This window comes from Chrysemys picta, chromosome 2, assembly GCF_011386835.1.
Source record: "Chrysemys picta bellii isolate R12L10 chromosome 2, ASM1138683v2, whole genome shotgun sequence".
NCBI lineage: Eukaryota > Metazoa > Chordata > Testudines > Emydidae > Chrysemys > Chrysemys picta.
In genome coordinates this window covers 152,845,080-152,870,304 of record NC_088792.1, presented here as the reverse complement: position 1 = coordinate 152,870,304, position 25,225 = coordinate 152,845,080, and the positions used below count along the sequence as shown (strand labels likewise).

The following is a 25,225-nucleotide window of genomic DNA, read 5'->3' as shown; positions in this document are numbered from 1 at the left end:
GCCCTCCCTCCCTCCCGACCTCCCTCCTTCTCCTGGTCCATCAGATACTACTTTCGCGCCTTTTTTCTGACCAGCCAGGCGCCATAGCTAGCACTGGGATCATGGAGCCCGCTCAGATCACCGCGGCAATTATGAGCACTATGAACACCACGCGCATTGTCCTGGAGTATATGCAGAGCCAGGACATGCCAAGGCGAAACCCGGACCAGCCGAGGAGGCGATTGCAGCGCGACGACGAGAGTGATGAGGAAATTGACATGGACATAGACCTCTCACAAGGCACAGGCCCCAGCAATGTGGAAATCGTGGTGTCACTGGGGCAGGTTCATGCCGTGGAACGCCGATTCTGGGCCCGGGAAACAAGCACAGACTGGTGGGACCGCATCGTGCTGCAGGTATGGGACGATTCCCAGTGGCTGCGAAACTTTCGCATGCGTAAGGGCACTTTCATGGAACTTTGTGACTTGCTGTCCCCTGCCCTGAAACGCCAGGATACCAAGATGAGAGCAGCCCTCACAGTTGAGAAGCGAGTGGCGATAGCCCTGTGGAAGCTTGCAACGCCAGACAGCTACCGGTCAGTCGGGAATCAATTTGGAGTGGGCAAATCTACGGTGGGGGCTGCTGTGATCCAATTTGCCAGGGCAATGAAAGACCTGGTGATAGCAAGGGTAGTGACTCTGGGCAACGTGCAGTCAATAGTGGATGGTTTTGCTGAAATGGGATTCCCAAACTGTGGCGGGGCCATAGACGGAACCCATATCCCTATCTTGTCACCGGAGCACCAAGCCACCGACTACGTAAACCACAAGGGGTACTTTTCAATGCTGCTGCAAGCCCTGGTGGACCACAAGGGACGTTTCACCAACATGAACGTGTGATGGCCGGGAAAGGTACATGATGCTCGCGTCTTCAGGAACTCTGCTCTGTTTCGAAAGCTGGAGGAAGGGACTTTCTTCCCAGACCAGAAAGTGACCATTGGGGATGTTGAAATGCCTATCGTTATCCTTGGGGACCCAGCCTACCCCTTAATGCCATGGCTCATGAAGCCGTACACAGGCAGCCTGGACAGGAGTCAGGACCTGTTCAACTACAGGCTGAGCAAGTGCCGAATGGTGGTGGAATGTGCATTTGGACGTTTAAAAGCGCGCTGGCGCAGCTTACTGACTCGCTCAGACCTCAGCGAAAAGAATATCCCCATTGTTATTGCTGCTTGCTGTGAGCTCCACAATATCTGTGAGAGTAAGGGGGAGACCTTTATGGCGGGGTGGGAGGTTGAGGCAACTCACCTGGCCGCTGATTACGCGCAGCCAGACACCAGGGCGGTTAGAGGAGCACAGCAGGGCGCGGTGCGCATCAGAGAAGCTTTGAAAACGAGTTTTGTGACTGGCCAGGCTACTGTGTGAAACTTCTGTTTGTTTCTCCTTGATGAACCCTCCAACCCCCCCCCGACCCAGTTTACTCTACTTCCCTGTAAACCAACCACCCCACCCCACCCTCCCCTCCCGCTTACAGAGGCAATAAAGTCATTGTTTTTTCACATTCATGCATTCTTTATTAGTTCCTCACAGAAGTAGGGGGATAATTGCCAAGGTAGCCTGGGATGGGTGGGGGACGAGGGATGGAAAAGGACACACTGCATTTTAAAACTTTAACTCTTATTGAAGGCCAGCCTTCTGATGCTTGGGCGATCATCTGGGGTGGAGTGACTGGGTGGACGGAGGCCCCCCCTCCGTGTTCTTGGGCGTCTTGGTGAGGAGGCTATGGAACTTGGGGAGGAGGACTGTTGGTTACACGGGGGCTGTAGCGGCGGTCTCTGCTCCTGCTGCCTTTCCTGCAACTCAACCATACGCTCGAGCATATCAGTTTGATGCTCCAGCAGACGGAGCATTGCCTCTTGCCGTCTGTCTGCAAGCTGACGCCACCTATCGTCTTCAGCCCGCCACTTGCTCTGTTCATCCCGCGATTCAGCCCGCCACCTCTCCTCTCGTTCATATTGGGCTTTTCTCATCTCCGACATTGACTGCCTCCACGCATTCTGCTGTGCTCTATCAGCGTGGGAGGACATCTGCAGCTCCGTGAACATATCGTCCCTCGTCCTACGTTTTCTCTTTCTAATGTTCACGAGCCTCTGCGAAGGAGAAACATTTGCAGCTGGTGGAGGAGAAGGGAAAGGTGGTTAAAAAAGACACATTTTAGAGAACAATGGGTACACTCTTTCATTACAAGGTCGCATATTTCGGCTTGCAGGCAGCCATGGTAGGCCACAGTGTTTTGGCTTTTTTAACCTTCTTAACATGCGGGAAAGGTTGCAAACAGCAGCGCATTTCCCATATCAAGGATGAATTGGGTTGTCCATTTAAAATGGGTTTTCAATGTAAAAGGAGGGGCTGCGGTTTCCCGGTTAACATGCAGCACAAACACAAGTAAACCACCCCCCCACACACACACACACACGATTCTCTGGGATGATCACTTCACCCCTCCCCCCACCGCGTGGTTAACAGCGGGGAACATTTCTGGTCAGAAGAGCAGGAACGGGCGCCTCTGAATGTCCCCTTAATAAAATCACCCCATTTCAACCAGGAGAGCTTTCTGGAGATGTCCCTGGAGGATTTCCGCTCCATCCCCATACACGTTAACAGACTTTTCCAGTAGATGTACTGGCCGTGATTGCCCGGGCAAATTAATCATTAAACACGCTTGCTTTTTTTTTGTAATGTTTACAAATATTTACAAAGTTACACTCACCAGAGGTCTCCTGTGTGCCCTGAGGGTCTTGGGTGAGTTCGGGGGTTACTGGTTCCAGGTCCAGGGTCACAAACATATCCTGGCTGTTGGGGAAACCGATTTCTCCGCTTCCTTGCTGCTGTGAGCTACCTACAGTACCTCCATCCTCATCTTCCTCATTCCCCGAACCGTCTTCCCTGTGTGTTTCTCCAGTGAGAGAGTCATAGCACACGGTTGGGGTAGTGGTGGCTGCACCCCCTAGGATCGCATGCAGCTCCGCGTAGTAGCGGCAAGTTTGCGGCTCTGCCCCGGACCTTCCGTTTGCTTCTCTGGCTTTGTGGTAAGCTTGCCGTAGCTCCTTAATTTTCACGCGGCACTGCTGTGTGTCCCTGTTATGGCCTCGGTCCTTCATGGCCTTGGAGATCTTTTCTAATACTTTTCCATTTCTTTTACTGCTACGGAGTTCAGCTATCACTGCTTCATCTCCCCATATGGCGAGCAGATCTCGTACCTCCCGTTCAGTCCATGCTGGAGCTCTTTTGCGATCCTGGGACTCCATCACGGTTACCTGTGCTGATGAGCTCTGCGTGGTCACCTGTGCTCTCCACGCTGGGCAAACAGGAAATGAAATTCAAACATTCGCGGGTCTTTTCCTGTCTACCTGGTCAGTGCATCTGAGTTGAGAGTGCTGTCCAGAGCGGTCACAATGAAGCACTCTGGGATAGCTCCCGGAGGCCAATAACGTCGAATTCTGTCCACACTACCCCAATTCCGACCCGCAAAGGCCGGTTTTATCGCTAATCCCCTCGTCGGAGGTGGTGTAAAGAAACCGGTTTAAAGGACCCTTTAAGTCGAAAGAAAGGGCTTCGTTGTGTGGACGTGTCCAGGCTTAATTCGGTTTAACGCTGCTAAAGTCGACCTAAACCCGTAGTGTAGACCAGGCCTCAGCTAATGATACCTCAGTTACTGTGATTAGTATCTGGTACTGAAGGCGGCCAATCAATTTATGCAATGCCCATAAAAAGAGGGATTTGATTTTTGAATGGAAAGGATAGTAGCTTGTAGGGTCAGGATTGCTCCCCCCACCCATTTAATGCACATATGGGAACAGACTTAATCCTGCATTGGCAGGGGGATAGAGATGATCCCCAATGATAGTGGGGTGCCTTTCTTTCCCACGTCTGTGGATGCAGAATTTAAAAATACATCACCTTTAGGTTCTTGTTTTCCAGGTTGTAAGAAGGAAACCCTGTTAACTAAGTGCAGCTTTACCCAGAAGAGGAGCTGGGTTTATACACATGCAATATAAAATGACTCCTTTCTGATGTGTTTCTGTAGTGCCTATCACTGTGCTTTGGTAATTTTGACCCACATCTCACAGGGGCACACATGATGAAATTCACACCTGTGCCAGTACAAAGCCAATGCACCACACAAGCGCATTTTTGAAGGTTTAAGTGGAATTTCATCGGCCTTGTGCTTGCTCTTTGCACAGGAGTGAATTCAACTCGAAGAGATCCTACTGTAACACAATAGGCAGCAATCTAAGCTAGAAATAGCAGCTCTCTCACTTGTGATGAAACCTGGAAAGTCAGTGAAGAGTGATGGACTGGGTTGGCTCAGTGAAAAAATGAGCCGGCTTTTGCTGAATATGGAAAAGAATTCACTCTGCGAGGGGACTGATTGGCAGTGGAGAGCTGCAGGAGCTTGCTCATACTTTGGGTTTGCAGCAGGCAAAGCAGGCAGTAGGATTTAGCAGTTCTCTTCATTCCCCAGAAGGTATAGAGAGCAGTGTCTGTACAAGCTGGCAGGCTACACAATGGGAAGCTGACACTACATCTGGCAGGGAGTCAAACTCATATTCCTTCCAGTTGTATTTTCCTTGACGCAGAGAGAGCTAACTGGAAGAGTTGTCTCGCATCTAAAACTTTAAAAGCCAGCCCTGCTCTCTGTTAGATGTGGGTTAACTTCATTGACTTCAATGGAGTTACTGCTGATTTACAAGGGTGTCAGTGAGAGGAGAATCTGGCCCTATGTTGATGCCTTAATGCCATTAAGATCCATCCAGCATACGGTTCTGAAGATCAGCAGCACCTGAACCAGGAGATGAAAATTCTATTTTGGTGTGCTCCCCCGTTCTCATGGGGAAAGGAGGTGCCACCCTGGCAGTTAGGGAAAGGGCTCTGCATGCGAACACTGGAGCTTGAGAACATGGGAAGGTAAACCAAAAAAACCAATGCCATCCAAAAAAAAAAAAAAGAAGAAGAAAACCCTACCAAAACAAACCACTCCACTGCACAAGCAATTCTGAGTGAAATGAGAGAGAAAGAGAATGAACCTCACATGACAGATGTTCGTCACGTCGCTTAATGCACTACTGGAAAGTGCTCTGATACTCTGGTAATGAGGGCAGTCCAATAACTGATGTAGAAGAGCATTTCTAAGGCACCTTAGAGGCCGGTAATAGTCCAGAACCACCCGAGCAAAAAAACTCTGAATTTGTGGAACAAAACAAATGGGCTTTCTTCTCCTGTGGATACCGGAGCCCGGTGCTGTTCACCACACTCACTAACATCACCCCAATTCTAATTTGTGTTAGTGCTCACAGACAACAGAACCTCAATGCGTAGCATGTTCTAAAGATGGGGGCTCAGATTGTGCGTGGCCTCTGCATAGTTATAGAGCAGCAGAGGGATACATTTTCCATCCCTGCTTCAATGCCAGCTTCCCTCGCAGTGGGAACGAAACAAGGATTTTCATAGGCAAACCAAATGGAAGGTGGGGCTTGTGGCTAAGGTGCTGGACTGGGACCAGGAGACCCAGGATTCAATTCCCAGCTCTGCGGCAGGCTTCCTTGGGCAAGTCACTGTCTCCCTGTGCCTTGGTTCCCACATCTGTACAATGGGGCTATTAATACTCCCTTTCTTACTTAACATTTAATGCCTAAAGGTCACAGCCACCATTGTAGTAGGCCCTATACAAACACATAGTAAATGACAGCCCATGCCCCCAAGAGTCTATACATCTTTGTCTGTCTTGTCTAGACCTATGTGTCTGTGAAATGCCTGGCACAATGGGGTCCCAAACTCATTTGGGGTCTATAATTGCTATCGTAATACAGATATAACTTTGGGTGTGCAGATTCATTGATATGGGCGTCTATATGAGATAACAGGGCTTTGCGCTGAATTAGGAACAGTTAATATTTTCCAGTACAGTTGTGATTTGTAACCACTGAGGATGGCTGCTGGTGTTCTGTTTTGCTGGGGCATCTAGGGGCTACTTAATACAGATAAGAAACGGATGATTCTTTTCTAACTTTTTATTGTTTAAAAATTGTGTGAATTCAGTGCTGCAGAATAGCGCTGGCTTGAGAGACCTGGGGACAACGTGTTTACACTGCAATAAAAGACCTGCGGCTGGTCTGGATCAGCTGACGGGGGCCTGGGCTGTGGAGCTATAAAACTGCAGTGTAGATGTTCGAGCTTGGACTGGTGCCTGGACTCTGAGACACCATGACGGGGAAGGTTCCCAGAGACCAGAATCCAACCCAAGTCCCAAAGTCACTGCAATTGTATAGCTCTGCAGCCTGAGCTCTGCAACCCTGAGTCAGCTGGCCCAGGCCAAACACTGCTGTGCTGCAGGTCTTTTATGGCAGCGTAGATGTGCCCCATGTCTTCTGTTTCTCCAGATAACAGGTTGCACTTCTGCTAACTGTTGATGTGCCTCAGGTATGGCCTCCCGAGTCCTTCTACAGCACAAGTAACTGTAAATAGCTAGATTTCTAAGGCTACCAACATAAGGACCAATTAGTGCCGCTTGCAGCAGTGTAGCTGTTGCTACTTGTCAGTGCTGGGAAGCAGCTTGAGAGAGACAGGGCCATTTGCAGGGGTCCTGGGCAATGAATATTTTGGCATCTACCATGCAAAAGCATGAAGAAGAAGAAGGCTCAGCAGTGCATGGTAATAAATTCTGTCCTGCCAGCCTGAGTGTTAGATCTCTCAGGAGTACCAGTAAACAGAATACAAATACACATGACTAACCTTAGAGGTAGGTGAGCATGGGGCAGGGATCGATGGCAGGAGGATTCTCTGCTAACTGAAGTCTCTAAGCCACAGGATTTGGGGACTTCAACAGCAGAGTCAAGGGAAAGGGTAGGGACGGCTTTGTGGCCTGCATCATGCGGGAGGTCAGACCAGATGATCATAATGGTCCCTTCTGACCTTAAAGTCTATGAGTGAGTGCTCTCCTATTTTCTCTATTCCTTTCCCTCACCTTCTACTCCCCCACTTCTCTCAGTTCCATTTTCTCTCCTTCTACTTTTTTTTAACTCCCTCCTTATTTTGTTCTTTCTCCATCTTCCTTTGGGTCTGCTATGTTCCTGGCATACCAAACAGAGATAGATAAAAGTACTTTTGTTGGAAGCTTGCAATGTAACACTACTTTATTTCTTATAATTCAGAGTGATGTTTGCAGTGTTGTTGTAGCTGTGTTGGTCCCAGGATATGAGAGAGACAAGAGCTCTGTGGAGCTTGAAAGCATGTCTCTTTCTCCAACAGAAACTTGTCCACTGAAACATATCCTCTCACCCATCTTGTCTCAATTCAGAACGATCACACACAACCACCCAAAACAGAGAGAGATGAAGCAGGCTGCTCCTTAAAACAGAGAGGCAAAACTCACCCCATCCTACTCCAGGCTGTCTGTCTGCTGAATGCACTCTGATCACAGGCTTCCCTCCAGAGCCTCTGCCTGAAAGCAGGACCAGGAAAAAAACCTTGAATTGTTTTCCTTCTCTTGAGATCCTCCTCTGCACCCTTTCACTTTTCTCCCACTCCAGACCCTGCTTTTTTCCCCCTTTTTGTTCCATAAATTTTTGATTTTTTTTTTCCTGAAAGAAACATGGAGACTCAGTGGAGACAGATCCTCCATTGGTGTAGCTCCACTGACTTCATTAGAGCTATTTCGACTTACCCCAGCCAGAGATCTGGCCTAGTGATTCCAAATGGGTATAAAGGCTGTGAGAGTGTGTGATGAGGGGAGCAAGGGAGAGGTGATGTGGGAATGGGACAAAGGGGACCTAAACCACTGTACTGTAATTTGTATACCAACAGTCAGATTCTTCTAGTTCTCAGCTCCCACAACCGGGGACCGATTTCTTCAAAAGCATTCTGCACCAGTTGTACTGAGCTGTGGAATTCTGCTCACTCACTGTGGTACCTATGAGTACCCCTACACTGTAATAAAAAACAACAACCCAAGCCGGAATGTCTACACTGCAAATTTTAGTCCCACAGCCCAAGACCTCGGAGCCTGAGTCTAGGCCCACTGTGGCCATGCAGTGGGTCTTTTATTGCAGTGTAGAGGTACCCTAAATGGGAACTGAGCTTGTGAAACTCTGTCCCAAAGGGACGAGAATAAAAGCAGGAGACAGCAGGAAAAGCAGCTACCAGGAAGGTGTTAGAAGGTGGGAGTTAAAGTAGGGCATCTCCTACTTCGATAGCCACCTTCTTCTGGCCCCTTGTGGTAACAGTTCCCCACCCTAAGGTGGCCTAATCCATCTGTCATTTTATACATCACCTCTGAATACATATTTACTTACTGTAAGTTCTTTAGGGGAGGGACCACCTTTTTATTCTGTGTTTGTACAGTGCCTTGCACAGTGTGATTCTGGTCCATGACTGGGATTCCTAGTTACTACCACAATACATATAACATTTAATCCATACTGGATTTTTTTCTCTGTCTGATTTTTTTTGTGATGGTTCTTTCCTTAGTGAAAGTTCCTTGTGAAGGGGTGAGGTAGCAAGGATTGTTCCTTGACATCCATCATTTTAAATGTCCCAAACACCCTGTGTTTCATTTCCTCCTTCCATAACTCCCTGCAACCGTAAAATCAGGAAAATTACACTGACGCACCTCCGTAAAGTCCTTTGAGATCTACCCATGAAATAGTCTACATGGCCGGTGCTGGTGTTCTCAGTCATCAGTTTATTCTGCAAACATGTAACTGACATAGAACCCAAAATAACAATTGACCTAACAAACAAACAAAAAAAGCCTCAAAGATGTGTAAACTTTTACTTCAGGGGCCAATTCCATGTAGCATTTCAAAAGCAAGTTTTTCTTCTCATTGGAAAGAAAAGGCTTTACAACAGTAAGAGGCATGGATGCTAGTGAATGTTCACAATAAGGAAAAGATCTCAATACACTTAAAACCCACCTCAAACCAGTAATTACTATGTAGCATTGCGAGGCAGGTACATTATTGACTTTAGAGTATGCAGGCAAGTGCAGCAGCAATATGCACTAGAAGAGTAGCTTCCAGTGTAAAACCGACATCAGCCTTTCCTCCTGGCACATGATGAATGTCTGTGCTGATATGGCAAGCTGGTCATTCCCTATTGTTTCAGAACAGCCTCACGGGCATTCAGAATTATGGGGCCTTAGTCTGCTTTCATCCTGGTGGCAATGAGAAGTAACTTCGCTGAAGTAAATGGGGCAACATCTGTAGAGCTGGTCAGGAATTTTCAGCCAAAACCTTTTTGTTTGACAATGCTGATTCGTCAAAACTGAAGCTGTACCCGGGAAAGGGTCGCTGCTGAGGAATCTCCCATTTCAAAACATTTGTGAATTGTATTTCCAAAATGGTTGGAAAGTCCTGTTTTGACAAGGAAAGTTTTCATTTTCTGGTTCAAAAAGGCTTTTTTTTGTGTGTGTGAAATTTTAGTTAAATTTGTTATTAGCTAAATCATCAAGTATTTTTATTGTTAGGGGAAAAATGATCACAACAAAATATTTCAACGGTTCCAATCTGAATTTATTAATTTTTTTAGATTTTTTTTTATTCGTGAAAATTTTGGAAATTTTGACTTTTCGGAATGGGAAAAAATTTTGAAATCTCAGAAACACGCCTGGGCTGGAGAAACCGTTTCCTGCCCAGCTCCACACACTGGTGTCAGATCTGTGTGAGAGCAGCAGCAGGCTCCATGGGATGCAACATCGTTTTGTCAGCTCAGGCAGCTGTTAGCAGCGTGGACTCCTGAGCAAAGTCCGTGAAAGAGGCCCTCTGCATAGAGCATGCTAACCCCCAGCCCCATGTCTGTGAGTCAGGCGAGAGCAGATGGTTCCTAAAACTAGATTTCCATAGTTCATGCATTTCCAGCTTCTAATTTACGGGGGTGTGTGTCTGATCCTGCAAGGTGCAAAGCACCTTCAACACCTACTAAAGACAAGGAGCCAAAGGTGCTCAAAGCCTTGTTGGTCCAGCCCCAATTAACCTGATTTCTTTGGGATTGGATGGAACCATCAGCTCAAGAAGGAAGATGAATAAAACAACAATAATTAAAAAAGGAACATTCTACCTCCCTCTCTTCCCATCCATTTGGAAACCTGGCAGCCTTTTATCCTCTGAAATCCGTCCATACCTGGTCCCATATTCCACAGGTTACATTTGAGTTGGAGAGTTGGGCAGCCAGAAATTAGAGTGAAATATAGAAACCAACGACTAAACAGAACCCTGGAAATAGTAAAGCACTCAGTGTTACTGGTTCTCATTGAACTGGATACTACTTTGAGCTGCATACTGGATACTGCTCCCTAAAGCAAAGTTATTCTGGTCCATGAAGCACAGTGTGTACTTGAAGTCAGTAGCGATCACGCTGACTGTCCAGTGGGCAGTATCTCCTTATGGGCGCTCACCATGGGGTAGGTAACGACCGCCACTGAAAGCACTGACTCCAGCTTCGCTGACGGCACCCGCTCACAGAGTCTCAGTTCCAGGTTCTCTGCACTCAGGTGGCTGTGCAAGCTTCTGCCCTCCTTCCTGATGCCACAGTTCCAGGGTCCCATTTTGGTCCTTTCCAGCTGCTGGCTCTCCTGCTTGTCGGCTGGCTCGGGGCTCCGCAAGCTGCAGAAGAGAATAGCCACAAAGCTCTTCTTGAAGTTCTCGTTCATAAAAGTGTAGACCACGGGGTTGTTGAAAGAGTTAAAGAACCCGACGGCTTGGACGATGGCAAAGATTATCTTTACGGTGACATCATCGTAGCTTTCCTCCAGGTTATCTGGGGAGCAAGGGAATGGATTAGAAAGAACCAACCAGAGGGTCTTATCTATTAGGACCACATCTTTCTGTTTGCTACACTACGTGCTCCCTTCCCTTATCATTCACCAGTCTCGTCTCCAGTCCTTCAACATGCCCCCACTGCAAGTAGGTTGAAGCTCACCCCTGTGCAAGAGGCCAACATGAGGCCTATGCATTACTTACAGACAGGACTTAGTTTAGTCAGGTTACAGAGGGGCAGCTGTGTTAGTCTGTATCAGTAAAAACAATGAGGAGTCCTTGTGCCACCTTAGAGACTAACACATTTATTTGAGCATAAGCTTTCATGGGCTAAAACCCACTTCATCAGATGCATGGAGTGAAACTTATTTTTTGTAGTGACCCAGTCACTTCCAGTCTTTATTCAGCCCTAATTTGATGGTGTCGAGTTTGCAAATTAATTCCAGTTCTGCTGTTTCTCGTTGAAGTCTACCAATGTGATATATGCCATCATCTGCTAGCAATGCCCCTCTGCCATGTACATTGCCCAAACCGGACAGTCTCTATGCAAAAAAATAAATGGACACAAATCAGACATCAAGAAGTGTAACATTCAAAAACCAGTAGGAGAGCACTTCAGTCTCCCTGGACATTCAATAACAGACTTAAACGTCGCCATTCTTCAACAAAAAAACTTCAAAAGCAGACTCCAACGTGAAACTGGAATTAATTTGCAAACTTAACACCATCAAATTAGGCCTGAATAAAGACTGAGAGTGGCTGGGTCCCTACAAAAAATAATTTTTCCTCTGTTGATAGTCACACCTTCTTGTCAACTGTTGGAAATGGGCCACATCCACCCTGATTGAATTGGCCTCGTTGGCACTGATGCCCCCACTTGGTAAGGCAACTCCCATCTTTTCATGTGCTGTGTATTTATACCTGCCTACTGTATTTTCCATTCCATGCATCTGATGAAGTGGGTTTTAGCCCATGAAAGCTTATGACCAAATAAATTTGTTAGTCTCTAAGGTGCCACAAGGACTCCTTGTTTTTGTTTAGTCAGAAACCCAATTTTCTGCTGAAAACTAGGCTTGTTGCTAAATTTTTGGCCAATCCTAACTTTGATCTAGTTTTTAGGAGAGGTGGTGTACCAACAAGGGCTAGAGCCCTTACATGTATGTGTTGTCCCATTGACACTAGCTGAGCTTCTCATTTGAGTAAAGGTTTACAGGATCAGGCCCTATGTCTGTACTGTGCTGAGGTGGGGAATGCGGATATTTGAAGAGAACTGGGAAACTGATCACAGGCCCAGCCAAACATATTGAGGGCTAAATTGGGAAAATGTTGCTTCCCCCTCCCCCCTTGATCACAACACTACTTGCATCACAACTGGACCTTCCAGGGAGTGTTTATGGCAGGGCTGTTAAGCGCTGGCCTATCCTCTACTGAAGTCCCATTGAATCCCTCAAAATAGGACTGTGCTGCCTGTCTGCATAGTGTTAATTTCAACCCAGTTAATCTCCACAACACCCCACTTACAATGGGAAAATGTTATCACAGTATTACAGCTAGAGAAAATGAGGCAGAGAAGTTGCAGAACTTGACTAGGGCTATGCAGTGAATCGGTGGCAGAACTAGTATTAGACTGCAGGAAACTCCCTAGCTTCCATCCCTAAGTTCAAGCCACTTTTTCAAGTAACTTTAATAACACAGCATGTATGGGTATTGTTACAAAACCACCCATCGCTGCCTTGCCGCCACAGACTGACTAATGTGCCTGAATACATTTTTTTTATATATGGAGATAGGCTGCATTTATGAATTGGAATGGCTTTTGTGTAACAGAGGCTGTCAGCTGATGTTCTGATCATTCATGTGTGGAGTGAGACCTTGTTGAGTTGGCAGGATTTTGAGGAGCTGTCTATGGTCACATTGTACTAATCAGTGAATTACATGCTGTTCTGAGGCAAGGCAGCCTCTTTTGCCAGCTATCTGAGAATCTTCTCTTTTATAATGTTCAACATCCCCAAGGGGATGGAAGGAGAACTCAGCTGTGCATGCGGAAAGACAAGTTTGGCAAATATCAGGCCAGTTCCTCCTCTTCTGGCATAGCTGCATTTTCTTCAGTGAAGCTACACTGATTTACACCATCTGGCTCGTTGTTCTGTGATTTACTGCTTTCAATTACTTGTAAACCTGGGCCAGATTCAGATCTCATTCTCGTCCGCACAAAGCCAGAATAACACCACTGATGGCAGGGGTGTGGGGAGGGGAAATTACTTTGAATTTAGGATGGTGGACCTGAGAGCAGAAATGATCCATCATATTCATTCATCCGATGCATTCAATTCTTATGTTGAATTCTGCTGAGAAGCTAGAGTGTGTGGGTGTAATTGGTGTATTTAGTCCTTAGCCATAGCAGTATTGTTGTTTTTTTAAGAGAGCAAAAGGACCACTCTGTCTGGAGACCTCCCCTAATTGGAGTTGGACTCAAGCTGTAAAATTTGGATCTGGTTTGATCTTGCCTTCAGTGTATGGGTCCCGCCCATTATAGAAACTGGAACATTTGCAAATGGATTTAGATTTCAGGCCACCCAAAGAGCATAAGGCTATTTGGAATTAGGTTTTTGGACAAGCTCATGTCTAAATACAAGGAGTAATGCAGGTAACTCCAAAACAGTGGGTGCTCTTGGCTGTCCTCAAAGTCATATGCCAGGCAAAAACAAATGGATCAGGCATTCTACTCAATTTAGATAATAGTGTTTCCCCTCTGGCCCAAGCTGTTAGCTAAAGTTCAGGACTTTGTAGGATTGTTTCCATTAGGTTGAGAAATTGCTACTGCAAGTCAGGTCAACTCTTTGTGTACATTTTTTGTAAATAAACCAGACAACACCAAGTCCTATCTCCCTGGAAATTTGTTAGTCTCTAAGGTGCCACAAGTACTCCTGTTCTTTTTGCGGATACAGACTAACACGGCTGCTACTCTGAAACAACAGTAGACAGTTTCCTTGCTCAGAAGTTCCCAAGTCTGCCACTTTAATGAGCTCTGTGCCCAAGAAGCTCTGTCTCTCTGCTTCCTCTCAGAGCCACATTCACAACTCCATCCCCAGGCTTTCTGCTCCAACACAGAGTCTGCTGCCCATATCCTAGCCATGTGTTTGCATCAGGGAACCCCTCAGTCCACACGGCATAGCTCTAACCTGGCATGCAGCCTAGAGCCTTGGGCAGTAGCCTCCCAGCTGTCATTACTCCATAAAGAGACTTGATTGCTCCTTCTCTTGAGCCTAAAGGGATTTTATTCCAGAATAATTACTGCTTTTTGGAAATGCAGTAATTACACTGGAATAAAGTGATTCCAGAATACAGTGTCCTTATAGGGAGTTATTTGGGAATAGTTTTTGCAGAATAGTTTCCTTGTGTACACTATCCCTTAGCTATCATCTCCAATGCCTGCAATACTGCAGTCAGTTCTGGACAATGTGGTATCGGAAAGATATGGACAAACAGACAAGAGTTCAGAGAAGACCATTAAGAAAAAAAATCAAGGGGCTTAAGCAATGCAGTTATGAAGAATGACTAGAAGAGCTAAGCATATATTGCTGCTAATGGACTATTCTGAAATGGCAGCAAAGCTACTCTCTCAAGGGAATGTCTCTTGTTTTATTTGTATTGGTCATTTCAGGAATTTTAGGATCTCTCTCACTCACACACACACACACACTCTTTTATCAGTTCAATTTATATCTACTCACTGTATTCAAACAACATGTGGACAACGTGAAAAGGTGCCCAGCACGCAGCGAAGAACAGCACTACAATAACCATCATCATCACGGCTCGTTTCTTCTTCCTGGAGGAAGCCGTTGGAGACAGAGAGCGAGAGCTGACAAGGAGACATTTATAGCAGGAGGCAAGCAGAAATTCAGCACCTGATCATTTGTACTGAGAGAAATAGGCTAGTTGCATTCAGATGCTAGAAGAGTAAAAAGCATTCACTGTAAAGCATTCACATTCCTGATAAAGGACAAGAGGATGGTCAATGAAATTGAAAGGTGGCAATAAAAAAACCCCTACCAATCCGATAAAAGGAAACACTTTTTTCCTACACAATGCAAAATTAACCCATGGAACTCATTGCCACAAGGCCTCTGAAGCAGCTAATACCGGCCATTGTCAGAGTCAGAATTCTGAAGTAGATTGAACACTGGTTTACTAGTATGGAAATTCTTCTGACTGCATCACAACCACTTTAGTCCATTATACCAGCCTGCTTAACATTTTTTTCATCTGCCAGGAAATTGATATAATTTCTAGAGGGGTTGGATAATGCCTGAAAGGTTTGCAACTTTGCTTCCAGTTGGATAAGCACCCAGAAAGCTCAGAGGCCCAATTCTGCTCTCACTGACTCTGATGTAAATCTGGAGGTATCCACGGAAGCGAATGGAGTTACACTGATGCAAAACGGGTGTCGGAGGAGAATCAGGACAAGGTGTTTATTTGGGCCTCAACAGAATTGCTGAATCCCTAGAGGCTTCCCAGGCTCCGGATATTTCCTTCTTGGGACACTCCAAATTTCCTCCCTCCCTCTGACAGCTCTTTGTTTCTCCCTTTGTTTCTTCAGGGTTAGCCGAATAGGCCTCTATGGTGCATCAGTGCCCACTAGTAGTGCCCACGACTATATGCTCTCCATTTGACTGTGCCGCTTTCATGCCTCTCCCTTTGAGCATCACTCTGTAGGTCTCCTGGGCAAAGGGTGGGAGTGGGAATCTGACCTCCTAAAAGAATTTCACAGGTGTAGTACAAACGGCAGCCAAAATTCTGGGGAAGGTTCTTTGGGTTGAGCTTCCCAACAGCCATGGGAGTTAAGTGGCAGGCCTATGCAACAGAGAGAGAAACTGAACCATAGAGCGACTCCTTAAATTGTGAGTTCTTTTTGTTCTGTGTTTGTACAGCACCCAGCACAATGGGGTCCTGACCCAGGATTGGAGCTTCTAGGTACTACGTGAATGAAAGGTCTAATCCTACACTTACTGAAGTCAATGGGAAGAGTTCTCATTGACTTCAGTGTGTGTTGGATCAGCCCTACAGGACTTGCCCAAGGTTCTACAGTAAGTCAATAAACAAGTAATAGAACCCAGTAGTCCAGATGACTAGTCCTCTCTTCTAACCACTTGCCAACATTGCCTACTAGTTCTCGCATGCACGCTTAAGCTGTGATGCTTCTCCTCTGGTCTAGGGCTGCCAAGCCTCCAGGATTGTCCTGGAGTCTCTAGGTATTAAAGATGAATCTTTAATTAAAGATAATGCTATGTGATGAAACCAGGAATTCATCCAACCAAAGTTGGCAACCCTATGCCCTTGTCTACACTGGGGTGGGGTGGGGTGGAGGGAATCGATCTAAGTTACGCAACTTCAGCTATGTGAATAACGTAGCTGAAGTCGACGTACTTAGGTCGACTTACCACGGTGTCTTCACCATGGCGAGTTGACTGCTGCTGCTCCCCCATTGACTCTGCCTGCGCCTCTCGTGGAGCTGGAGTACAGGAGTCAACGGGAGAGCGTTCGAGGGTTGATTTATCGTGTCTAGACTAGATGCGATAAATCGATCCCCACTGGATCGATCACTGCCCGCCGATTTGGTGGGTAGTGTAGACATACCCTATCTCTGTGCCATTTAAAGCCAGCAGGACAGGCGGCTACCCACCTTGTTATTTTAGCCATTTCGTGGCGACTCAGGGCATTCAGCACTGAAGAGTCTCCAATCCGTTTCTTGATCCACAGCTCGTATCCTATCCGGGAGTAGAGCATCAGCATGGCAGTGAGTGGGACCAGAAACAAGGCCACCAGGATAAAGATTGCATAGGCTCGGCGCAGCTCAATGTTCTGCCAGGACTCCAGGCAGCAGACGTGATGAATATTATAGAGAAAGTCATATTTCACCTAAGGGGGGGAGGGTGGAGTGGAGAAAGATACAAGATCAGAGACTTACAGGAGATGATCAATGCATCAGATAGGGAATGGCAGAGAAAATAAACATCAATGTGAACAAGAATGACACAACACTGACAATAAATAAAAAAAGGGGAAACGAATCAAATCTAAAACGAACAAAAAGCCAAGAAGGGGGGAGGAGTGCCAGAGACACTATGTAGTCCACTGTGGACTTTGCTATTGCTATTGATTTTACGTAGAAAATGTTCAGATACCATGGTGATGGGCCACGGTATAAAACCCCAAGCTAGGTAGGTAGATAGATAGAACAACACCTTGAAATTGAACCCAAACCAGAAACACCAAGATTTAAAAGATTTTTGTTGCTTATATTTAAATTGTCACTTTACATAAGAACTGACATACAGGGTCAGACCAATGGTCCACTAGTATTCTGTCTCTGGCAGTGAAACTTCAGGGGAAGTGTACAGAGCAGGGGAGTTTGGAGAGATCCATACCTGTCTTCCCCTCCTGGCTTCTGGCAATCAGAGGTTTATGGTCTCCCCGTACATGAGGTTAGATCCTTGACCATCTTGGCTGATAGCCATTGATGGACCTATCCTTCGTGAACTTATCTAGTTCTTTTTTGACCCCAGTTATGCTTTTGGCCATCATAACTTCCCCCCAGGCAGGGAGTTCCACAGGTGTTAATTGTGCATTGTGTGAAAAAGTACTTCCTATTATTTGTATTAAATGTGCTGCCTATTAATTTCACCGGGTGACCCTAGTTCTTGTGTTTATGTGAAGGGTTAAATAACATTTCCCTATTCACTTTCTCCACACCACTCATAATTTTATAGACCTTTTTAATCTGCCCCTCTATTTTCTGAACTGAACAGCCCCAATCTTTTTAGTCTCTCCTCGTATGGAAGCCATTCCATACCCTTGAGCACCTTTGTTGTCCTTTTTTGAACCTTTTCCATTTGTTCCAATGATTATTCACACGCGCTGTTAAAAATATGTGCCTTATTTCTAATTTGAATTTGTCTGCCTTTGGCTTTCAGCCATTGATTCTTGTTCTATCTATGCCATTCTCCACTAGATTAAAGAGCCCTATAGTGTTGGTATTTATACGCTGTAATCAAGTCAACTCTTGAGCTTGTTCATAAACTGAACAGACGGAGTTCCTTAAGTCTCTTGCCGGAAGGTTTTTTTTTTTTCAGCCCTTGAATCATTTTCAGGGCCAAGTGATTTGCTCAAAGTCACAAGAAGAACCAGGAAATAGACCCAGGAATCTTGCCTTCCCTGTCTCCCCTGCTCTAGATGTCAAATCCCTTGCATGGCACCCCTTGATGAATACAGCAATAGCTTAGTTCTGCTGGCTCCCTACTTAATTTTACTTACATACTGCGTCTTGGAAGTTTCTGTTACAGACTAGAGTATCTGTTTTATAGTTCTGTCTGCTGTAGAGTTATAGTGAGATACAACTCAGACAGGCCTAGCACTTGGCATATATTGATGACCATGTAAAGTGGAAAATGAATGACATGGTTTATCAGTGAGGATGCTGCTTTACAAACTGATGTGCTACTGCTGAAGAAGCCCCTAATTGCTAAGATACGATGCTTATAAAGAGGCAGAGGGAACAATGCAAAATGCAGCAGAGAAACTGGCTTTGCAGAGGGAATGGGAGTTAATCACGCATTTCATGCCCATCTTTGCTGTCTGTCTGGAAAACATAAATACCTTCTTTTTTAAAGGCTACTGGCAGGAAGGTATTTAAATAAGCACTCAGATCTGTAAAATTAATTCTCATAGTAGAGACAAGGTGGGTGAGGTATTATCTTTTATTGGACCAACTTCTGTTGGTGAAAGAGATGTGCTTTCGAACATACACAAAGCTCTTCTCCTAGCAGGGCATTTAAATTACTCTGGGCCAGCTCGTCATCTGCTGTAAATTGGCATTGGTCCATTGGTATAAGTATGAAATGGAGTATGCCTTCAGTGAAGCTGCACAGCTGAGATATAGTTCTCTCTGTCTGCTAATGGGATTTTTTTCCCATTATGTTTTATGCATGTAACTAATGTAACACTGTCCATTTCACCCAAATATCTGCTCACTGGTTCATTACCTCTATGAAAACTCACTAGTTTTACACACTTGACATTTGCCATAATGATTGTCATAACTATAAAGGGAAGGGTAACAACCCTCCTGTATACAATACTATAAAATCCCTCATGGCAAAGAGGCACCAAAACCCTTTTACCTGTAAAGGGTTAAGAAGCTCAGGTAACCTGGCTGACACCTGACCCCAAGGACCAATAAGGGAAGAAAATACTTTCAAATCTGGGGGGAGGGGTGCGGGGGGAGAGGAGAAAGGCTTTTGTTTGTGCTCTTTGTTTTGGTGTGTTCACTCTTGGGACTAAGAGGGACTGGACATCTATCCATGTTCTCCAAATCTTTCTGCACAAGTCTCTCATATTTCAAACTTGTAAGTAACAGCCAGGCAAGGCGTGTTAGTTTTATCTTTGTTTTCTCAACTTGTAAATGTTCCTTTTGCTAGAGGATTTACCTCTGTTTGCTGTAACTTTGAACCTAAGGCTAGAGGGGGTTCCTCTGGGCTCTTTGAATCTGATTACCCTGTAAAGTTATTTTCCATCCTGATTTTACAGAGATGAATTTTACCTTTTCTTTTAATAAAATTCTTCTTTTAATAACCTGATTGATTTTTCATTGTTTTAAGATCCAAGGGTTTGGATCTGTGTTCACCAGGACTAATTGGTGAGGGGATTACCAAGCCTTCCCAAGGAAAGGGGTGTAAGAGCTTGGGGGGGGGGATATTTTGGGGGAAGAGGAACTCCAAGTGGTCCTTTCCCTGTTTCTTGTTAAAGCACTTGGTGGTGGCAGAGTATTAAAATTTAACCTAAGCTGGTAGAAATAAGCTTAGGGGGCTTTCATGTAGGTCCCCACATCTGTACCCTAAAGTTAAGAGTGGGGAAGGAACCTTGACAATGATTTAACTGCATCTGGACAGTTTCTGATCTCAGTTAGGCTGGGGTCCAACCCTCGGAGCGCCTCCTGATTCACCCTAGAAGAACAGAGCTAAGGGACTGGCTGGTGTAGATTGGTGGAGCTCCATTTAAGACAACGAAGCTATACTGATATATGACTGCAGGGAACCTGGCCCGTTGTCTAAGCTGTATTAAATGTAGTGCAGAATGAGATTTTAAGTGCTGATATCTTAAATCATGCTACTTCTGTTTGTCATATAAAACAGCAATGCGCAGTGCCACTGGGCACGGATAATTCCCACTTCTACAATGACACATTGGAAAGTAGGGAAAGGAGAGGAGTTCCCAGTTGTTTTGTATTCAGACACCCCAATTAACTGTGATTAAAGTTGGTGTCAGGGACAAACCCGTGGGCAATGGTGGCTTGACTCACATCCAGTAGAAGCATCATTCTTTGAAACTACCTGCTGATTTCCCCCTGGAAAATTTTACTATTCATTCTGGGCCTGATTCTCCTCTCACACCAGTGTAAATCGGGAGTCACTGGGATTACTCTGGAGAGGAGAATCAGGCCCCTCTATCTGATAACAGTGCTACATATACTGCCTGCCAATCCTACTGTCATAAGCTTCTTAGTGGCAAGATCTCAGTCAAAGAATTTTGCGAGTGAAGCCATCAGACTATTGCACAAGGATTCATAGGGCCTATCTGCACTGCAGTCAGAGGTGTGACTGCAGTGCGTGTAGACATATCTGAGCTAGCTTTGATCTAGCTAGCTCGAATAACATAGCAGTGGAACAACAGCAGGACGGACTATACAAGCCCACCAGGGTGTGTATTCGAGCAGCTAGCCCAGGCTGCTATGGCTTTACTGCTATTGTTATTTAAACCAGCTAGATCAAAGCTAGCTCTGTATGCCTACAGGTGCTGCAGTGTGGACATATCCAGCCCAAGCCTGAATGTCTACATTACAATGTCATAGCCCTACAGCCCACATCAGGTGACACGGGCCAGCCCTGGATGTTTTATTGCAGGTGGGCATACCCTAACAATAACACTTGGTGGCAGTTTTCAGATGAGCATTCTCTTCCATGAATAGGTGACTGGCATTTACCTCCAGAGTCTGAACGTACAGCATGGGCGACCCAACAATGACTGCAATCGTCCATACGAATCCTGTTTAAAGAGAGAAGAAAGGAAGAATTAATTCTTTCAATTATGACAGTTACTTTTCAACATTTATCTCAAGGCATTTGTCTGTGTTTACTTTTGCCAAGTGAATTGGCTAGAATGAAAGAGCGGAGGCTCTAGATTTCTAATAACTGAGAGCTTGCGAATCAAAAAGCATCTTGTTTTTTCACTTTGTTAATTATGCATAACTGCAGGGCTCACACGGCGTTTCTACCTCTCTTTGTGGAGAATTCTTCACTCGTTGTCAAGGTGAATCAGTTACAGATTAAAAATCTAATATCTAATCCTTTACACCTTTCCTGATTTAAAATGAAAGGTATTTCAGTCTCCAGATCCAGCCAACTCCAGATGTTAATCACTTGAAATCAAATGTTCAGAGTAAGGAAATTGTTCCAAACTAATAATCACATGATGCTTTCATTCTGCCTCCCTTGCTCATGCTTAGTAATATCTTGCCTTGGAAATAGTGCCATTGATTTAAATGGAGCTATCCTAAAGAAAACCACTACTCAGTGTGAGTAAAGGAGACTGATAAATCAGCAGAATAAGATTGAAGGCTGAAATTCTACTATGGGTCATGCACCATTTAAGTGCTCAAAATATGGTTCAAATGGGATGTAAGAGTTGCATAGACCTTGCGTTAGCCCTCTGCGTAGGGGTGAATTTCACGTGCAATGAAATTTTGGTTATGGGGAAAGTCATTGTGTTTGTAAATATGAGTTTTGCCCTGATTTATACCATTGGAGCTACTGTATATCATGGCCCAATTTGGCCCAATATATTGGATACTTTTTAAAAAAGGACTGGAAAAAAGTGTCTCACTCCATGTTGCTTAACTTTGTATTGTTTCATCTGCACAACAGTCCATATAGTTATATTGGGAAATAACTGTGTGGGTGTGAGGAAATGTCAATTAAGTCAACAAAAGCCTTTTCACTGGCCTCATTGGGCGTCGGATCAAACCTTAGATGTAACTACTGGGGGTGGTGAATGGGCATTTTCTTGTTAATTGCACCCGCTGTACAACTGTTCAAGAAATGTCATCCCACTGTGGGGTTTGAGATAAGATGAATGGAGCCTGTGCAGTTCACCCAGGTCTCCCCGCAGCCTTTTGTGAGGGCGTGTGTTTCTGAGACCCCAACAGATTATTTTAGTGCCAGGAAACTGGATTATGTTTTCATTTCAGAGGGATTTAAGAGCTCACAAAGTTCCCCACCTCTTGAGCTCTGTGTCTCATCCTTTGTCTAGTGCTAAATACTCATCGATCGTTCAGAAAAATTGCCTGAAGCCAGCACAAAGCCAGATATGGGATGCAAACAAAGGGAGATACCCTGCCCCCTTTTACATCCACTGAAATCAGTGGGGTCATATTGGCATGGTGTAACTCAGGCTGAAGGATTTTCTTTCCCTTTAACAAACTCACAGGTAATACAGATTCTTTTTCTCTTGGAAGATGAACTTTGCCCTGTGCAGAGCCAGCGTGAGGACTAAGCACCCTGAAGTCCCACTTAAGCCCTGTTTTGAGGATTGACATAGTTCTCAGAATTATGTATGCTGGCCCTCTATGCAGGCAGGGGAAGGAAACAGAAAACCCCGTAAGCATGCAAGAAGTCCCGAACCAACAAGTTCTTCTTATGGTGAGCCCGACCCTGCCCTGCTGACGGGAGCTTTGTCATTGATTCAGAGGAGGCAGGATCAAGCATTGTGTAAGCCAAGCTGCTGAATGCTGTAAAGCCAAAAATCACACTAGATAACTGCAGTGCTGCTGGGCTATCTTTTGCCTGCTGATGAATGGGTGTTTAGGGACTAGGGAGTGGGCTGGGGAAGCCCTGCTCACCCCTCCACAACACACACACAATCTCTTTTGCCTGGGCAGGAGGAACCATTGCATTCCCCCATGAGAGCACCTACCACCTTCCCCCAGCAGAGACTCATCAGTAGTACGGAGCACCCCAGAGCAGGATAGAGTAGTGCTGAGGGAGTCCCCTATGAACAAATGGGGGAGTTGCTGCTTTTGTGTACATTCCTCCCAGTAGCCCGAGGGGTATTCTGCTGGACTCTTTCCTGTGTGAGGTCTCCTTCTGCAACATATCCCCTTTTAATGTGGCATTAGCTACGGATTCCTCTTGTTTCAGAGTAGCAGCCGTGTTAGTCTGTATCCGCAAAAAGAACAGGAGTACTTGTGGCACCTTAGAGACTAACAAATTTATTAGAGCATAAGCTTTCGTGGACTACAGCCCACTTCTTCGGATGCATACGGAGTGGAATAAATATTGAGGAGATATATATACACACATACAGAGAGCATAAACAGGTGGGAGTTGTCTTACCAACTCTGAGAGGCCAATTAAGTAAGAGAAAAAAACTTTTGAAGTGATAATCAAGATAGCCCAGTACAGACAGATTGATACACAATCAATTCAGGATTGAATAAGGACTGGGAATGGCTGAGCCATTACAAACATTGAATCTATCTCCCCTTGTAAGTATTCTCACACTTCTTATCAAACTGTCTGTACTGGGCTATCTCCATGCCCCATTACCAGTTACCCTACATATATACACAGCCATACCTAGCATTTTGTAGGTTCTCTTGTTTGTGTACTGTCTCTTCATCTTCAGTGGGTGAACTATTCCTTGGTACCTCTCTACAGCAATGCATGTCATGGTAAGGGTGCTGGCCACAACTGCGGTGGTCTGAATGAAGGGGACCATCTTGCACACAAAGGGGCCTAGAAAAGAAAGACACATTTTAGTGTGCTGGCGCTCATGGCAGAAATAAACCCTAACCCTAAGGCCTGGGAGCAAATTTCAGCAGGCCCCTCATTCACACTGGTGGCTCAATTCTAACTCAGATTATCCTCTATGCATGGACTTCTTTTTAATCTTTGGGTTGTCAAAGAACCTGAGCCAGGTTCCTTACTGTGCAGAGAGCTACTTAGCTCAGGAGAGGAGGGGACAGTCAAGGAATTGGTGATAACTAGAGTTAGGGGAAATTTTTCAGCCAAAACTTATTTTTGGTGAAAAATGGAGATTCAACACCACGGAAACATTTCACGAATTCCTGCAGGTTTCGCCAAATTGTTTTGATCGGGGGGAAAAATTGGAACAGAGCAAATGGTTTGAATTTTTCAGTTCAAAATGACTTTCCATTTCAAAATTTTCTTTACTTTTTTTTAAATCAAAAATGTTTAAAAACTGTCCAAATAATTTTGTCAAAATAAAATATGTAGTTTGACCCCAAACTATTTTTTTGACTTTTGGATTTGCCACAACTTTTCAGAAAATGTCATTTTGCATTCAACCCCAAACAACCCTCCCACTCAGGTGGCGGTGGCTGGTTGTTGTTTTTCTGTTTCTAATTGCCAGCAAACAGAAAAATCCTGATTCCGTCTAGCTGCCTTGGCCCAGCCCTGCTCTAAGTCAGGCCTAAAGGCTACTCTAAAATACACTAGGTAGTATGGTCCCCGAGGGACCAGGCATCAGCTGAGAACTGGCCAAGCTCAGGTGTGCTCTATCCCCCGCCCAGACATGCTCCTACACCAGACTGTGGGGTCAGTAGGAGTATGCAGGCATTTCTATGCTGGGAAAATCTCAGCGAGCCAGTTAGAGACAGATTCTTGCCACTGGGCACCACCTGAGCATTGCAAAGTGGCAGGAAAACAGGGGAGAGAATCCAGCCACATGTCCAGCAGGCTTCTGCTTAATTGCAATATGAATTCAATGCTTTTCTGTCCTGCACGCAGGTGTAGGATAATGTGCAATTGACACATTACTTTCGACCACTGGATTAGGGTTACCATTCGTCCGGATTTACCCGGACATGTCCTCCTTTTTGTGTTAAAAATAGCGTCTGGGGGGGAATTTGTAAATCACTAAAAATGTCCGGGATTTCCCCCCCATGCAGAGCGAGGCGCGGCTGGGAGGGCTGCAGGAAAGTCAGCCACTCGCATGGGGCTCTGGCAGCCAGAGCCCTTCCCCCGCAGCCGGGCTGGACTCCGGAGCAGCTGTAGAGCTCCTCCTCCCCTCCCTCCCTGCATTCTGAGCCGGCCGGCCTGCCGGGCCGTTTGCACTGGGCCTCGGCAGCTCCTCCTCCCCTGCTGCCCAGCGCCCCGCTCCGGCAGCACTGTGCAGGGGCAGGGACCGGGTTGTGTGTTGCGCTGGGGAGCGCAGCCACGTGTCCGGCTCCGCACAGAGCCCAACACCATGTTCTGAGCGGCAGGGTAAGGGGGCCAGGGGGCAGGAGAAGGGGCAGGGAGATTTTGGAGGGGGCAGTCAAGAGATGGGGGGGGTCGGGAGTTCGGGGGGGGGCTTTTT

At 45.7% G+C, this 25,225-nt stretch overlaps 2 protein-coding genes across 3 annotated transcripts in view; both read right to left on the bottom strand.

The window, feature by feature from the left end:
• Positions 1 to 1,528: 1,528 nt before the first annotated feature.
• Positions 1,529 to 3,679, bottom strand: LOC135981541 (uncharacterized). The gene is made up of 2 exons (XM_065584419.1): positions 2,749 to 3,679; positions 1,529 to 2,151 (listed from the first exon to the last, which is right to left on the bottom strand). The coding sequence occupies exons 1-2, from the start codon at positions 3,284 to 3,286 to the stop codon at positions 1,649 to 1,651; spliced, it is 1,041 nt and encodes a 346-aa protein (XP_065440491.1). The 5' UTR covers positions 3,287 to 3,679; the 3' UTR covers positions 1,529 to 1,648.
• Positions 3,680 to 8,698: 5,019 nt separating this feature from the next.
• Positions 8,699 to 25,225, bottom strand: part of LOC101939408 (pyroglutamylated RF-amide peptide receptor-like) — a 101,152-nt gene continuing 84,625 nt past the window's right edge. For both annotated transcript variants that reach the window (XM_005285214.3, XM_065584420.1), the window contains exons 2-6: positions 23,482 to 23,640; positions 20,832 to 20,893; positions 16,476 to 16,711; positions 14,524 to 14,621; positions 8,699 to 10,790 (exon numbers count right to left, since the gene is read on the bottom strand). In XM_005285214.3, coding sequence (XP_005285271.2) covers positions 10,384 to 10,790; positions 14,524 to 14,621; positions 16,476 to 16,711; positions 20,832 to 20,893; positions 23,482 to 23,640 — 962 coding nt within the window. In that variant the 3' untranslated portion in view covers positions 8,699 to 10,383. The remainder of the gene's footprint in view (positions 10,791 to 14,523; positions 14,622 to 16,475; positions 16,712 to 20,831; positions 20,894 to 23,481; positions 23,641 to 25,225) is intronic.